Below are 16,905 nucleotides of genomic sequence, written 5' to 3' on the forward strand. Positions count from 1 at the left end.
ATGCAGTCTGCGTGTGGCCCAGATAAGGTGCTGCAAGTGGGTGCCTTACAGACAGCTCAGAGTAACTTCCATCTTTAAGTAGCTCTGGACTCAGTCAATCCACAAATACTAATTAATCTACCCGGGGCATGGTCTATAGCCCAATGGATCCTTCTCTCCAAAGGGGCCATCCATGATGAACACTGAGTGAAAGCTCGGACTGTTTGGATGCTATTTCTTAGGAGGAATTTCCTTTTTGTTAAACAAAGTGGTGCTTTGTTGGAAGAACCTATTAGGAGTGGCCCATAGCCGCTGCCTCTGGGGAGACAGACAACCCCTCTGGCTGGGGCTGGGGCTCAGTGGTAGAGCGCTTGCCTCGCATGTGTGAGGCACTGGGTTCGATTGTCAGCACCACATAGAAATAAATGAATAAAATAAAGGTACATCAACAACTAAGAGAGAAGCCCTCTGACTGACTGCTTGATAACTTGGTTTCCCAACTTTTGAATTTCAAGCTTCCTGTTTGTATTGCCCGTTCTTTTAAATAATCACGTCTTTTCTTATGAAATGATTTGGTGTCTGGGACTTGCTTTCAAATGCTCCAGGACTGGAGGGGTGGGGAGTGACCTGGGGTCAGCCGTGGAGTAACGGTGGCTGCAGCTGGGTGATGAGGACCTGGGGTTCCCTATTCTACTTTGGGATATGTCTGGAATGTTCCAAAATGAAAATATTAACAATAAGCATGCCCATGTGTTAAAAGTACACTTAATTAGTCATAGACCCCACAAATTTTTGCTTTATTCCACCTTTCCCTTGAAAATTTTGCTGGCATAATGAAAACAAAAACAAAGTTCCCTGTGACGAATCAGTTGCATTTTGCCAAGAATGAGAGAAGGAAGCCGGGGAGGAACCTGGAGTGAAGCTGGACCCTCGCTTCCCAGAGTCTGATGCCAGCAGAGGCCAAGAAGGCACGCAGCAGATGTCACCTGGGAACACCGTCTCCTCTTCTTCCTTGGCGAAGCTGGAGCCCAGACAGACACAGAGCTGGGCTTCCTGGGCATACCAACTGAAAAAGCGCTTTCCCTGGCCGGCACTTTTCTTATCTCGCTGACTTTTCCTTTAAGAAGAAAGCAAAGCAGTAGACCCCCAACAAGAGAGCAGGCTTCAGACGTGTCTCCCCAGACTGAGAAGGACTTTGATACCCATGTGCCCAACCAAAAGCTCCTATAGTATCTCTGATTATTTAGCAGTGCATTTTAAAAACCTGTCTCTGAATAAGGGTTTATGGCATCGCACAAGCTGCTGAAATACCAACTCTACGGGTTTCACCTCCACTCACCTGGCGGCCTAAAACAATACCAACTTGATCTCTTGCAGACTGGAAGTCAGAAGCCTGGATTCAGTTCCTTCAGGGTGAGATCAGGTGGCTCAGTTCCTTCTGGAGCCAAGAGGAGAGGGATCGCCCGCCTCTCCTAGCCTCTAGTTGGGGCTCTGTCCCTCCTCTGTCCCACGCCATTCCTCTCTCCTACAGACATCACATTCTGCTCGGCCGGGCTCTTCCACACTCCCTTTGATTGAGGTAGGATGCACAGGGTAAAGATAGGTGGAAAGGAGCCAGAAGGGAAGGAAACAGACCACGCTGTACACCTAAAAGCCCCTCGATCAGACTGACTCTCCAGGCCTGTTTTCCTCCAGCTCCGTCACTCCCCAATTTGAGAACTCTGCAAATCTTAGAGTGACTGCAAATTCCCTCATCTGTGAAACTGCCTCCTTTCGATCACAGCTGAAGTGCACCTTTGGCCTGCACCACGCACTCAGATGAGATAAAGTAAAAGGGGGTGTATTTTAAAAGCCTATACTGGGCTGGGGAGATAGCTCAGTTGGTAGAGTGCTCGCCTCGCAAACACAAGGCCCTGGGTTCGATCCCCAGCACCGCAAAAAAAAGCCTGTACTACAGGTACTTTCCCAAGGTCATCTTCTGAGCTTTGGAGAATGTCATAGTTGATTCGAGAGGCCCTCTGGGAACTCTCCCCACATATTTACACACTTGCTAAATAAACATCAGTTCAGAGCACCAGCGTCAGGTTTAAAAGGCCACATGTCAACCACAGCTCCTTTTCTGTTGGTCTGCATCACTTTTCTGGTGGCTTCACTTCAGACTGTCCGAGGTCCCTGAAGCAGAAGGCACATGAACAATGTATGCACAAATCCACACCCATTTTAGCCAGCTGAGCCCCCATGTTGGCTGGCTGTGTGTCCCTGTGACAAAGACCTAAAATACGCTACTCAGGAGGAAAAAAGGGTGACTTGGGCTCATAGTCAGAGAGGTTTCCATCCATGGTCACCTGGCCCCACTGGTTTGGGACAGTGGCAGCACAGCACGTCATGACAAGAACACGTGAGCAGTGAGCCTGTTCACCTCATGGTGGCTGGAGGCAAGGGAGAGACAGGAGGGGCCAGGGTCGCAGCACCCTGCAGGGCACAGCCCCACGACCCAACTCCTCCCACCAGGCCCAGCTCCTTAATGACCCAGCACCTCAAGCCACCAGGCCCAGCTCCTAAAGGAACCAGCACCTTCCACCCACCGGACCCAGATCCTAAAGTACCCAGCACCTCCCACCACCAGGCCCATCTCCTAAACTACCCAGAATCTCCCACAACCAGGCCCATCTCCTTAAGGACCCATCACCTCCAACCACCAGACCAAGCTCCTAAAAGACTAGCACTTCCAACCCACCAGGCCCAGCTCCTAAGTTCCCAGCACCTCCAACACCAGGCCCAGCTCCTAAAGACCCAGCACCTCCAACCACCAGGCCCAGCTCCTAAAGGACCCAGCACCTCCAACCACCAGGCCCAGCTCCTAAAGGACCCAGCACCTCCAACCATTAGGCCCGTCTCCTAAGGACCCAGCCTCCAACCACCAGGCCCAGCTCCTAAACTACCCAGCTCCTCCAACCACTGGCCCATCTCCTAAAGGACCCATCACCTCCAACCACCAGGCCCAGCTCCTCAGGGACCCAGCTCCTCATACCCACCAGGCCCAGCTCCTAAAGGACCCAGACCTCCCACCTACCAGGCCCAACTCCTAAGGTCCCAGCACTTCCAACCACCAGGTCCAGCTCCTAAAGGACCCAGCACCTCTAACCACCAGACCCAGCTCCTAAAGGACCAGCACCTCCCACCCAACTGGCCCATCTCCTAAAGTACCCAGCACCTCCCACCACTTGGCCCAGCTCCTAAAGGACCCAGCACCTCCAGCTACCAGGCCAAGCTCCTAATGAACTCAGCATCTCCCACCCACCAGACCCAGTACCTCCCACCACCATGCCCAGCTCCTAAAGGACCAGAACCTCAAACCACCAGGCCCATCTCCTAAAGGAACCAGCACCTCCTACCCACCAGTCCGAGTCTTAAAGGACCAGCACCTCCAACCCAAAAGTCCCAACTCCTCAGGGACCCAGCACCTCCCACCCACCAGGCCCAGTTCCTGAAGTCCCACCACCTCCAACCACCAGGCCCATCTCCTAAAAGAACCAGCACCTCCCACCCACCAGGCTCCTCAGGGACATAGCACCTCCCACACAACAGGCGCAACTCCTAAAGGACCCAGCTCCTCCAACTACCAAGACCAGCCCCTAAGGACCAGTACCACCAACCCAGCAAATCAGGGACCCAACACCTCTCACCTACCAGGCCCAGCTCCTACAGGACCAACACCTCCATTCCACCAGGCCCAGATCCTAAAGTCCCAGCTCCTCCAACTACCAGACCCAGCTCCTAAAGGACCCAGCACCTCCAACCCACCTGGCCCATCTCCTCAGGGACGAAGCACCTCCCACTCACCAGGCCCTGCTCCTAAAGGGCCTAACACCTCCCACCCACCAGGCCCAGCTCTTCAAGTACCCAACACCTCCCACCCATCAGGCTCAGTTCCTAAAATACCCAGCACCTCCAAACCCCAGGCCTGTCTCCTAAAGGACCCAGCACCTCCAAACACCAGGCCCAGGTCCTAAAGAACCAGGATCTCCCACCCACCAGGCCCAGCTCCTAAATTCCCAGTACCTCCAACCACCAGGCCCAGCATGTAAAGTACCAGCAACTCCAACCACCAGCCCATATCCTAAAGGACCAGCACCTCCCACCCACCAGGCTCAGTTCCTAAAGGATCCAGCAACTCCCACCACCAGACCCAGCTCCTCAAGGATCCAGCACCTCCAACCCACCAGGCTCAGCACATAAAGGATCCAGGACCTCCCACTACCAGGCCCATATCCTGACCCTGCACCTCCCACCACCAGGCCCAGCTCCTAAAAACCCAGAAACTCCAACCCACCAGGATGAGCTCCTCAGGGACCCAGCAACTCCCAACCACCAGGCTCAGCATGTAAAGGCCCCAGCACCTCCCACCACCAGGCCCATCTTTCAAGGAATGGCCACTTCCAACCATCATGACCATCTCCTAAAGTACCCGGCACCTCCAACCCACCAGGCCCACCTCCTCAGTGACCCAGCACCTCCAACCACCAGGCCCGTCTCCTAAAGGACCCAGCACCTCCAACCACCAGGCCCAACTCCTAAAGGAACTCCTAAATGAGACCCATTTCCTAATGGACCCAGCACTTCCAACCACCAGGCCCAGCTCCTAAAGGACCAGCACCTCCAACCCACCAGGCCAAGCTCCTCAAGGACCCAGCACCTCCTACCCACCAGGCCCATCTCCTAAAGGACCCTGCACCTCCAAACACGAGGCCCAGCTCCTAAAGGACCCAGCACCTCCAACCACCAGGCCCAGTTCCTAAAGTCCTAGCACCTCCAACGCTCCAGGCGCAGCTCCTAAAGGACCCAGCACCTCCAACCACCAGGACCAGCTCCTAAAGGACCAGCACCTCAACGCTCCAGGCGCAGCTCCTAAAGGACCAGCAACTCCAACCCTCCAGGCCCACCTCCTAATGGACCCAGTACCTACCACCCACCAGACCCAGCTCTTAAAAACCAGCACCTCCAACCCACCAGGCCCATTTCCTCTGGGACCTCCCAGCCACCAGGCCCAGCTCCTTCAACTACCAGGACCAGCTCCTCCTAGCACCTCCCACCCACCAGACTCAGCACCTAAGGACCAGTACCTCCATCCTGCCAGGCCCAGTGCCTCAGGGACCCAGCCCCTACCACCCACCAGGCCCAACTCCTCAGGGACGTAGCACCTCCCACCCACCAGACCCAGCTCCTGAAGGACTAGCATTTCCAACCCACGAGCCCCAACTCCTAAAGGACCCAGCACCTCCCACCCACCAGGCCCAGCTCCTAAAGGACCAGCACCTCCAACCCACCAGGACCAGCTCCTAAAGGACCAGCACCTCCCACCCACCAGGACCAGCTCCTAAAGGACCAGCACCTCCAACCCACCAGGACCAGCTCCTAAAGGACCAGCACCTCCCACCCACCAGACCCAGCTCCTAAAGGACCAGCACCTCCAACCCACCAGGACCAGCTCCTAAAGGACCAGCACCTCCAACCCACCAGGACCAGCTCCTAAAGGACCAGCACCTCCCACCCACCAGACCCAGCTCCTGAAGGACTAGCATTTCCAACCCACGAGCCCCAACTCCTAAAGGACCCAGCACCTCCCACCCACCAGGCCCAGCTCCTGAAGGACTAGCATTTCCAACCCACGAGCCCCAACTCCTAAAGGACCCAGCACCTCCCACCCACCAGGACCAGCTCCTAAAGGACTCAGAACCTCCCATCACCAGGACCAGCTCCTAAAGGACCAGCACCTCCAACCACCAGGCCCATCTCCTTAAGGGCCCCACACCTCCAACCCACCAGGCCTCGCTCCTAAAGGACTCAACACCTCCCACCCACCAGACCCAGCTTTTAAAGGCCCAGCACCTCCCACCCACTAGTCTTAGTTTCTAAAGGACCCAGCACCTCCAATTACCAGGCCCTGCTCCTAAAGGACCCTGCACCTCCTACCCACCAGGCCTATCTCCTAAATGACCCAGCTCCTCCAACTACCAGAACCAGCTCTTAGAGGACCCAGCATTTCCCACCCACCAGACCCAGCACCTAAGGACCAGTACCTCCAACTACCAGGCCCAGAACCTCAGGCATGCAGCACCTCCCACCTACCAGGCCAGGCGCCTAAAGGATCCAGCTTCTCCAAGTACCAGGACCAGCTCCTAAGGTCCCAGGACCTCCAACCACCAGGCCCAACTCCTAAAGGACCCAGCACCTCCAACCCAATAGGCCCAGCTCCTCAGGGACCCAGCACCTCCAACCACCAGGCCCAGCTCCTAAAGGACCCAGTACCTCCAACCCAATAGGCCCAGCTCCTCAGGGACCCAGCACCTCCAACCACCAGGCCCGTCTCCTAAAGGACCGAGCACCTCCAACCACCAGGCCAATCTCCTAAATGATCCAGCACCTCCCACTACCAGGACATCTCCTAAAGTCCGGCACCTCCAACCCACCAGGCCCAGCTCCTAAGGTCCCAGCACCTCCAACCACCAGGCCCAGCTCCTAAAGGACCCAGCACCTCCCACCCACCACACCCATCTCCTAAAGGACCAGCACTTCCCACCTACCAGGCCCAGCTCCTAAGGACCCAGCACCTCCCACCATCAGGCGAGCTCCTAAAGGACCAGCACTTCCCACCTACCAGGCCCAGGGCCTCAGGGACCCAGCACCTTCCACCCACCAGCTCCCGGATGACCCCCACCTCCTCTGCTACACTCACCACATCTGGCAAGACGGCTCCCCCCCACACACATCACAGAACCCATTCTGGAGCATTCTCTTTTTTTTTTGCGGTACTGGGGATCGAACTCAGGGCCTTGTGCTTGCCTGGCAAGCACTCTACCAGCTGAACTATCTCCCCAGCCCTGGAGCATTTTCAAGAGCAGAGAAAGAGGTGCCATTCCTCACAGTATAAGGGTTCCATAGATCCCTCAGGAAAAGGAGAGGAAAGCCCAGGCCACCGCATCTGTAGAAGGAAGCAGGCAGAGTGGGCAGGCGGCAGGGAGTACTACTGGGGGCTTCAAGAGGGAAGTGGGGGCAGGTGACCCAAAGCCTAGGGAAGCCACCTGGACAAAGGTGGGGCACCCGCAGGGAGCTTTCCCACAGGAGGCAGCCTCTGCCTTAGGGTCTTGCTACCTTCTGAGTTTCAGGTGATCTGAGCCTTAGTTGTTCTTGGGTGGGCTTGGGAGACCCACTGGGCTGGCGTGGTACAGAGGGAAAGCCGCTCCACCCCGCCTCGGGGAACCAGGGGGACCCACGCAGGCACGGTGAGAGGGCCTGGCCTGCCTGTGGAGGGGAGGAAGCTGGCCTTACAAGGGCTCACCCCCTATGGGACGATGGCTGCATTTGTTTTCCAGGTCAAGGGCCCAGCACACCATTTTAAAAAGCATGAATGGAATCCTATTAACTTATGTTTCTTGCTTTCCCCTTAATATTCTAGAGCATTCCTCGCCATCATTCTTCTGAGTACACACTGCACCCTTGATATTAGCAGGCTGCTGCTGGTTCTCCCTCCTCCCCTGTGCTGATTAGGTCGGGGAACAGGCAATGAGAGGCACTCAGGAGCAGGCTGGGGTCACGCTGGCCACTCCCTGGGCCTGTCCTGCCTTGCCCAGGCCCTGCCTTCTGGAAGCCCCCTGCTCCTCACCAGCCCAAGGCCTAGGGAGCAGCCTCGGCCTCCACACCTCTGTGAAGGGGAAGGTCAGGGAAAGTTGGGGGAAATCCCCAAATTCCATCCTTCCCGAAAGTGTTTCTACTTGGTTTTGGTTTCCATAGCACCATAGCATGAGCCTAGAAAACTTTCAAAGATGTGTTAGTGATGATAAATCTCCTTCCCCCTTTCTTTCTTTTTTAAAAAAATCAAAGACAAACTTCAAAGGCTTTGTACGTCAACTTCATCCAGTTCAAGGCTTCTGTGTGTGTTGCCAGGAAATTCCCAGAAGCAATCATGTCAAAACCATCTTTGAGAAAGGAGGGAATGAAAACGTATTTCAAATGTCATGTGTCAGCAATGCCCCTGGAAGACAATGCTCACCTCTGGAAATCGCCTTTCTCTAAATTAATTGCCTCCGGATCACAGTGGGGCTTTTCTTTCACAGAGCTTTCAAACAACCTCAGATGTCATATTAACTGGCCATGTTTCCTCTTAAGAATGGACCCAGAACAACACCTCCGGTCGGCAACGTCGAAGCACCGATATAAAATGTGTGAGCGGAAAGGATCGGCGACCGGCGGGAACCCCTGCAGATTCCTGGGCCTGGGGCGGCAGAGCCCGGCAGCCACTTACAGGCAAACTTTGGCGCGGGGTCAGATATCTACCCAAGCCGAAGCCCCCTTATGGCCGCCAGCCTGGAATCGTAGACCACAGAAGCAATATCTACCCAAGGCCGAAACCCCAGCCTCACCCACAGCCTGGGAATTCTGATCACAGTGGAGGTTACTATAGCAACGGGGATGATGGACACCACCCAACCAGGCCAAGGCCTCCTGCAGGCGGAGGTGGCCGCAGCACCAGCGGCGCGGGCGGCGGCTGGACGCAGACTGTAGAGACGGACAGCGGACCTTGTGGGTTGCCACAAGGCAAGACGGTGGCCAGGTCGTGATCCCCATCGTGTCTGTGGCGGTGGTGACCTTGGTGGGGGCCGGGGTCAGCTACTTCAAGTCCGACCGGAGGAGAAATTACTTTTGGGCCGGTGAACCAGAGACGATCTGAAGACGTCCAAATCCCGGAAAAACTCAGGGAAGTCGGAAACCCGCCGTCGGTCCTGTGGAAAGGGAAACCCGCCGCCCCTCCTGTGGAAAGGGAAACCCGCCGCCCCTCCTGTGGAAAGCTCCTTTTAGAGCTTTTCCCCTAGTGGGCTGACTGTAAGTGCATTTCCTTCTGCTGGAAGCAGGTCAGCTGCCTCCAAAGGAATGCGTCCTCTCTCTCTCCTCTCTCTTTTTTCTTTCTTCCTTTTTTTGAAGGGGCGTTGTTAAAAATAAGTTCGGCCCACCCTGCGTTGCGAGATGGCTCAGTCCCACGGGTCCTTCCTGCCTAGATCTGGACGGAGAGACTCCAGCCGGGTCTCTGAGGTCTTCAGGCCCTGCAGGCGGCCGTGCGCCCAGGCTGAGCCCCGCGGGGAGGCCAGGCGCGCAGGGTGGGGCGTAGGTAGCTGGCGGGGGGGGGGGGCTCCCGAGGCGTCTCAGAGACACACAGAACCATTGGGTTTCCAAGGAGCTGAGGTCCGAGGCTGGACCCCCGCTGACCTGCTCCGCCTGGTCAGTGATTACTGAAACTCCGCTCGCGGTGAAAGGCGCACGGCGATTCCAATGCCCCCCGGAGAATCCGGCCATCTTCTGGCGCTGGTGCAGATTTATTATTCCCTGTAGGAAGTAAGACTGGAATTTGAGGCTTAAAAATGAAAAAAGTCACTTCTGTTAAAACAAAACAAAAGAATGGAACCAAATCTCATTAGTGGTGAATTGATTATGGGGTGGGGACTGGGGATGAAACCACGCTAGCGCTTGGACCCTGAGCTCACCCTCAGCCCTGGACTGGCTTTTATGGATTAATAAATATGGACAAGAGCGTGAATGCCCGGCCGAAGCGCAGCACCGAGCCAGCAGGTGTGTCTTCCGCAGCTCCAGTGCACTCTGTTCTACCCCCACAGGGAAACACCCTGCCCTGCCTGGCGAATGGAGGCCTTCCAGCAGAGACAGCCGGACTGGGCTCTTCCTAACATGAGCACAGAGAGGATTCACGAAGTGAAAGGTACACTTCGTTTTTAAACTGTACAACTGGATTTCAAGTTCTGCGCCCCAGTGTGGGATAACAGAACGCACGGGAGAGTCTCATCCAGGGTAATGCAGCAATTACTTCTTTAAATTTTCAGCTTTAAACAGATTGTTTAAAAGCCACTAAATGGTTATTCAATGATAAGATCAGATGAACCAGCACGTGTGTTAGTCATTGGGGAATTTATCACCCAGCAGATGCAACTGACTCATTGGGTAGTGTGTTAACTTTCTGCTACTGTAACAAAACACCTATGATAATCAACTCATAAAGAGAGAAGGCTAAGAAAAAAAGTAAGTTGAAATATACTTAATTTGCATATCCAATCTACTCCTGTACAACCATAGAAATGAAAAATTGTACCCCATTTGTGTACAATGAATCAAAATGCATCTGTAAAAGTAGAAAACAAAAAACAAAAAACAAAAAAAAGAAAAAAATCTAATCTCAACCCATACCAATCATTCCTTAAATGAACTGACAGAATAACCTAATCCTTTCACTGTGTTGTGGGTGTGTATGCGTGTGTGTGTGTGTGTGTGTGTGAGAGAGGGGGGGGGGCTTATTCTGGCTCATGGTTCCAGAGGGTTCAGGCCATGACGTCATGACGTGCTGCCCCATTGCTCTGGGCCTGTGGTCAGGCAGCACGTCAGGTGGGACATGGGGTGGGGCAGAGCCTGGCCTCAAGACCAGGAAGGAAAAGGAAGGGGCTGGTTTCTCCGTGCCTTCAAGGGCATGCCCGGGAACTTCTGTGAGGCCCCACCTTGAGGTAGCACGGAGGGCCTTTGACACAGGGCTGCTGGGGAGCAGCGCAGACCCACCTGCAGGCTGGTGGGCTGGAGCACCGAGCGGTTTCCATTCCTTAGCCTGTTACAGTTTACTTTATTGCATAGAAAACGACTGCAGAAGCCGGACGTGAGTGGAACAAGAGGAATACCTGCACGTGGGTTATCTGCTCAGAGTCGTCTCCGAGTTCCTGAAGGAGGCCTCAGCCCCACCGCTGTGCCCAGCAGCAAGAGCCGACTGAAAAAGGGCGAAGGACTCGCAGGGCACTTCTCAAAGAAGATTCAGAACAGCCCCCAGTCGCGGAAAGATGCGCCTGTCACTCAGCCTCAAGGAAATGCAGCTAGAAACCACACTGGGTACCATCGCACACCAACCAGGATGTTTATCATTGAAAAACAAAACAAATCACAAGTATTGGTGAGAGTGTGGCAAATTGGAACTCTGAAAAAAAATAGGCTTATAAAAAAACATTTTTAAAAAAACATAAACTTATCCTAATGAACTGGCAATTCGGCTTCTGGGTGTTTACCCAAAAGGTGGGCAGCAAGGACCCCAGCGAATATTGAAATAAGTCCCTACCGATGTTCACAGCAGTATTATCCACAGTAGGCGAAAGGGGGAGATACCCGATGCCTAAGGACGAGTAACGTACACGCAAAGATTGCGACTCTGAGCCGCTAGCACAGGGCGAGGACAAGTCACCCAGACACAAAACATGGGCTCTGCCACGGCCCTTCCCCGGGGAGCCGCCCTGCAGCTCGCAGAGCTGGGGCCAGAACGGCGGCCTCCGAGCCTGGGACAGGGCAGGCCCAGCTCAGGGCAGCTCTGGAGGGCCGCCAGGCCTGGAGCGGGTGATCCTGGGGGCGGCACACGCTGTGGGCGCCCAGGCGCCTCCAGCTGCGCGGAGAGCTTCCCAATGGCAAGCGCCGGGTCCTGAGCGCAGGTCGGTCATCCCAGCGACTCTGGAGGCCAAGGCAGGAGGATCCGGAGTTCAAAGCCTCAGCAACACAGTGAGACCCTGTCTCCAAATAAAAAGTAAAACGGGCTGGGAGATGTGGCTCAGGGGTTAAGCACCCCTGGGTTCAATTCCCATAACCTGCTCCCTGTGCCTCCCCACCTCCTAAAAAAAATGGGGAAGCATAAGGAAAACTTGCTTCAATCAGGATGTTCCTTCATAAGAATTAACCAGGAGAAGTACAAAATCACTTTTCAAGTTCCCGAGCTATACCTTGCAATCACGATCCTTACATAGCACATCAAGCTGTCCTTGGTTCTCCAAAAAATGAATGATTAAAGAGAAAACAGTTTCAAAAAATCAGTTTGGTTTTTCACTTATGGAGGGAAAAAAGACCTCTGTGTGGTTTCTGAACAGACAATGAATAGCGGTTCGAAATCTTCTCTCTTCATTTGGAAACAAAAGAGGAATTTTATAAAAATAAACTAACTGGGTCTTTTGTAGCCAAAAATCACAAGCATTTGAAACAGCTGCTTGTCTATTTTTGACTGCATAATGCAGATACGCCTCGATCCAGCTTTTTTTCGCATTGAAACTAATTTTTAGCACTATGATACATGTGACTTGCTTTTTAAAAGCTCTGAAGGGTGCAGGCTTGGGCTGAAGAGAGCTGCCTCCCGGCCGCCTCCCCGCAGCCTGCTGGCAGAGGCGTCTTCCCCTGGGTTTTCTCTGGGCGGTTCCTGCCAGACTCCACATGCTGCAGTTATGGGGCACTTCTGTTTTTCCCCATTTTTGTTGGTGTGTGATAGTTGTACCTGATCATGGGATCTGTCGTTACGCAGTCACACCTGCACACCATCTCACAGCATGATTAGGCCCATACACTGCTCAGTACTCCCGCCCTTTCCTCCACTGAGACCCACCCCACCTTCCTTTCCCTTTCCCCTCTACCTTCCACAAGTGAGAGAGAACACACAACCTGACCTTCTGAGGTTGGCTTATCTCACTTAATACAGTGGTCTCTAGTTCCATCCATTTTTCTGCGAACAACATGATTTCATTTTTCTTTATGGCTGATAAAACTCCACCGTGTCTCTCGACCACATTTTCATACCCATTCATCTGTTGATGGACACCTGGGCTGGCTCCACGGTTTGGCTCTTGTGAACTGTATCCTTCCCTTTAGATTAAATAGCTACTGTCTAACAATTCCCTGCCCTAGAGGATGCAGATTTAAATGGCGGGATTGCCCGTCTTTTGATTTTAATAGTTATTTTATTTTTAGTTATGCTACGCGTTAGTCTTTGTGACTTGAAATAATGCGACCTAGGTTCCTGTGCTGAGTGTTTTGCAGGCTGTCCACAGGGTGATTCCAGAAGCTGAACACTCTCAAGCAGCATGCCTGTCATCAGATGGGGGATCGACTGCTGAGCTTTTGTTTGGTTTGTTTTTTCTTTCTTCTCTCCCATGCTGGGATCAGACCTGGGGTCTCGTGCGTAAGGTCTGATTCTAAAATCTATGTGGAATGAAAGCACCTAGAATATCCAAAGGCATATTGAAAAAGAACGAAACGTAAGCTGTTTATAATACCTGACTTACAGATTATTATGCTGTGGTCATCAGTATGGCGCTGGATTAATAGCAGATGAATTAGTCAAAGAGTACGGAAAGCCTGGAACTAAGGGCAGGGTCACTCGGGCACTTGGTCGGTGGCTTTGGTGTCGGTTTGTGGTTTCAGGACAGATCTCAGGGCCTCCCATGTGCCAGGCACACACTGCCAGTGAGCTGTGTCTCCAGCCCGGTCACTTAATTTTGGGTGTGTGGGGGTACCAGGGATTGAATCCAGAGGCGCTTAGCTACTAAGCCTCGTCACCAGCTCTTTTCATTCTTTATTTTGAGACGGGGTCTCACTAAGTTGCTAAAGATGGTTTGAACTTGTGATCCTCCTGCCTCAGCCTCCCAAATTGCTGAGATTAGAGGTCTGTGCCACCACATCTGACTGAATCAAGTAAGTTTTGATCAAAACTCTCGAGTGAGGGGCTGGGGTTGTGGCTCAGTGATGGAGTACTTGCTAAGCTTGTGGAAAGCACTGGGTTTGATCCTTAGCACCACTTTAAAAAAATCAATGAATAAAATAAGATTATCGTATCCATCTGCAACTAAAAATAGTTTTAAAAAGCTCTGCAATGAGGAAAAGCTTTCATAAATGCTACTAGAATGACTAGATATTTATAAGGAAAAGAAAGAACTTTATTCCATACATCATCCTTAACCTAGGAAATAATTCAAAATGTGTCACAGACCCAGACTGAAAAGCCAAACCTATAAATCTTCTAGGGGAAAACATAATGGGGTAACCAAGATTTTCTTAGGTCTCAAAAACCTTATCAAAAAAGAAAAAAATTGACAAGCAAGATTTCATCAAAAAATTGTAAAACTCCTACTCGCTCATAGATGGGTGAGATATAAAAAGTCAATGGAAAATGCCCTGGAGGCCTTCATCCATAATGTCACTGCCCACGGTCTCAGTCAACCGAGGTCCGAAACTTTTAAGTAAAAAATTCCAGAAACAAGGCTGGGGAGATAGCTCAGTCGGTAGAGTGCTTGCCTTGCAAGAACAAGGCCCTGGGTTCGATCCTCAGCACCCAAAAAAAAACAAAAAACAAAAAAATTTCAGAAACAATTCATAAGCTTTTTGTGGAGGGCTGTTCTGAGTGACTCCATGGTGTAGAACAGCAGCTCTCAGGCTGTGCCTGCCCTGAGTGGCTCCATGGTGTAGAACAGCAGCTCCCAGGCTGTGCCTGCCCTGAGTGACTCCATGGTGTAGAACAGCAGCTCCCAGGCTGTGCCTGCCCTGAGTGACTCCATGGTGTAGAACAGCAGCTCCCAGGCTGTGCCTGCCCTGAGTGACTCCATGGTGTAGAACAGCAGCTCCCAGGCTGTGCCTGCCCTGAGTGACTCCATGGTGTAGAACAGCAGCTCTCAGGCTGTGCCTGCCCTGAGTGACTCCATGGTGTAGAACAGCAGCTCTCAGGCTGTGCCTGCCCTGAGTGACTCCATGGTGTAGAACAGCAGCTCTCAGGCTGAGCCTGCCCTGAGTGACTCCATGGTGTAGAACAGCAGCTCTCAGGCTGTGCCTGCCCTGAGTGACTCCATGGTGTAGAACAGCAGCTCTCAGGCTGAGCCTGCCCTGAGTGACTCCATGGTGTGTAGGACAGCAGCTCTCAGGCTGAGCCTGCCCTGAGTGACCCCATGCTGTAGATCAGCAGCTTCAGGCTGTGCTGCCCTGAGTGACTCCATCCTTTAAAGCACTAGTTTGCTATGAGCTGCTCCATTTTGACAGAAGTGCCAATGCAGAATGATTGCATAGGTTGTTTGTGTAAGTAAGCAGCCACCAGCTGCCACCAGAAGGCACAAGTTGATAAATAACTTATATGTTCCAACCTGCCAAACTAAATCAGGAGCACGTGGACTTGTGGACATCCCAAATCATCTCAGAGACAACAGACAGGAGAGCCTATAAACCTCACAGATGAGAAACTCTCACTTGAGACCCATAAAAGGAGGTGCCCCCAAGACTAGCCATGGCAGTGCTTTGATCCTGTCCCCTGCTCACTAGCCACAAGGCCTCTTCCAGGAAAATAGCCACAACAAACCTCTGAATATCTGTCCTCAGACTTCAGCAGGGCATGGTCACCTGCCTGGGATGACCAGGCACAGCCAAGCTGACACCTTCGGCGGCCACTCTGAACTGACGTTGTGGTCTGCCTGGACCCTCTGCCTTGATAGGGCTGGGAAGATAGCTCAGTTGGTAGAGAGCTTGCCTTGCAAACACAAAGCCCTGGGTTCGATCCCCAGCACTGCAAAAAAAAAAAAACCTCTGCCTTGATAACTCTGCAGAGTGATCAGCAAGACCCTTATCTGACACCTGGAGCAACCTAGGACTCTGCCTTCAAATCGCCCCTCTGCCTTTGCTCTTGGATCAGCATCCCTGACCCTGTGGCCACCTTCATGCTTTCGTACTCTCTCTGAGCTACACATATATCACTCCATGAAGTCTGATGTGTGACTTGAGTGTTTTAGATATTGGAAATTAAGATTAGAATTAACAAACACGTATTTGCCTGGGGCATGAACATCTGGTGACCTGCAGGTACCCCTGAAAGTGGTGTGGCCTGTGGATTTATTGTTATTCAGTAAATTCTGACCCTGGGGAAAAACACAATCATGTTTGGTCTGTTAGTGACCTAGCTGTCTTGCGACACTTAAATAATTTTTATTACAGTGTATCATAAATGCTCCATTTGATTACTAGTTATTGTTCATCTGTTACTGTATCTAATTTATAACATAAATTTTATCATAAGATTACAAAATAAAATGGATGGATGCATAGATACATGGATGGAGAATGGATAGCTACGTGAGCTAAGCAGTAATAACTGTAGTGCCCAGGAGGTCTGGTGTGTCCTCCACGCATCCAGGGGGCTTGGAATGTACCCCTGAGGACAAGAAGGCACTGCTGTATTTAATATGTGTCCAGGATATACAGTTGTACACAGCCTAATAGCAAAATACCAAAAAATAAAAAATAAAAATAAAAATCCTTAAAAAAAAAAAAAGGAAAAGATTGGAGCAGACACTTTACACAGGATAATGTACAAATTCCAATAATAAAATGAAAAAGTGCTATTATTAATTATCAGGAATATGTAAATGAAAACTACAAATTAAGCTACTGCCACAACTAATCCCAATGGCTAAACTGAAGAACACTGACAATGGCGGGACACAGCTCAGGTGGGAGAGTCCGGAGCCCCCGGCTCAGTCCTCAGCACCCCCAGAAGGAGCACTGACAATTCCAGGTGCTGGGGGGGCGGAGGTCACAGGGCTCTCCCCTCCTTGGTAGGTGCAGAGAACAGCGGAGTTGCTCCGGCAGGCGACAGCAGTGAGCTCAAGCCACCTCAGAGGAAGAGGCGGCAGGAGGCGGGCCTGCGTGGGCTCCGCCCGCTCGCACTGGGCGCCCTTCGTGAGTGGCCGGCTGCCTGTGCGGAGGAGCACGGCCCCTGGGGGAGGGCCTAGGGGAGCACGGCCCCTGGAGAGGGCCTGGGGGAGCATGGCCCTGGAGAGGGCCTGGGGGAGGGCCTGGGGAGCACAGCCCTGGGGGAGGTCCTGGGGGAGCACGGCCCCTGGAGAGGGCCTGGGGGAGCACGGCCCCTGGGGGAGGGCCTGGGGGAGCACGGCCCCTGGAGAGGGCCTGGGGGAGCACGGCCCCTGGGGGAGGGCCTGGGGGAGCACGGCCCCTGGAGAGGGCCTGGGGGAGCACGGCCCCTGGAGAGGGCCTGGGGGAGGGCCTGGGGAGCACTGCCCCTGGGGGAGGGCCTGGGGGGAGCAC

General features: G+C 53.0%; 1 protein-coding gene across 1 annotated transcript; it reads left to right on the forward strand.

Annotated features, from left to right (window-relative positions):
• LOC124965732 (glycoprotein Xg-like) lies at window positions 1-8,707 on the forward strand. The gene is given in 4 exon segments (XM_047526884.1): window positions 1-36; window positions 5,998-6,142; window positions 8,146-8,586; window positions 8,589-8,707. Coding segments are annotated over 4 exon segments (741 nt in total).
• Window positions 8,708-16,905: the final 8,198 nt, after the last annotated feature.

The sequence above is a fragment of the Sciurus carolinensis genome, chromosome 15 (genome assembly GCF_902686445.1).
Source record: "Sciurus carolinensis chromosome 15, mSciCar1.2, whole genome shotgun sequence".
In the NCBI taxonomy this organism is placed as follows: Eukaryota; Metazoa; Chordata; class Mammalia; order Rodentia; family Sciuridae; genus Sciurus; species Sciurus carolinensis.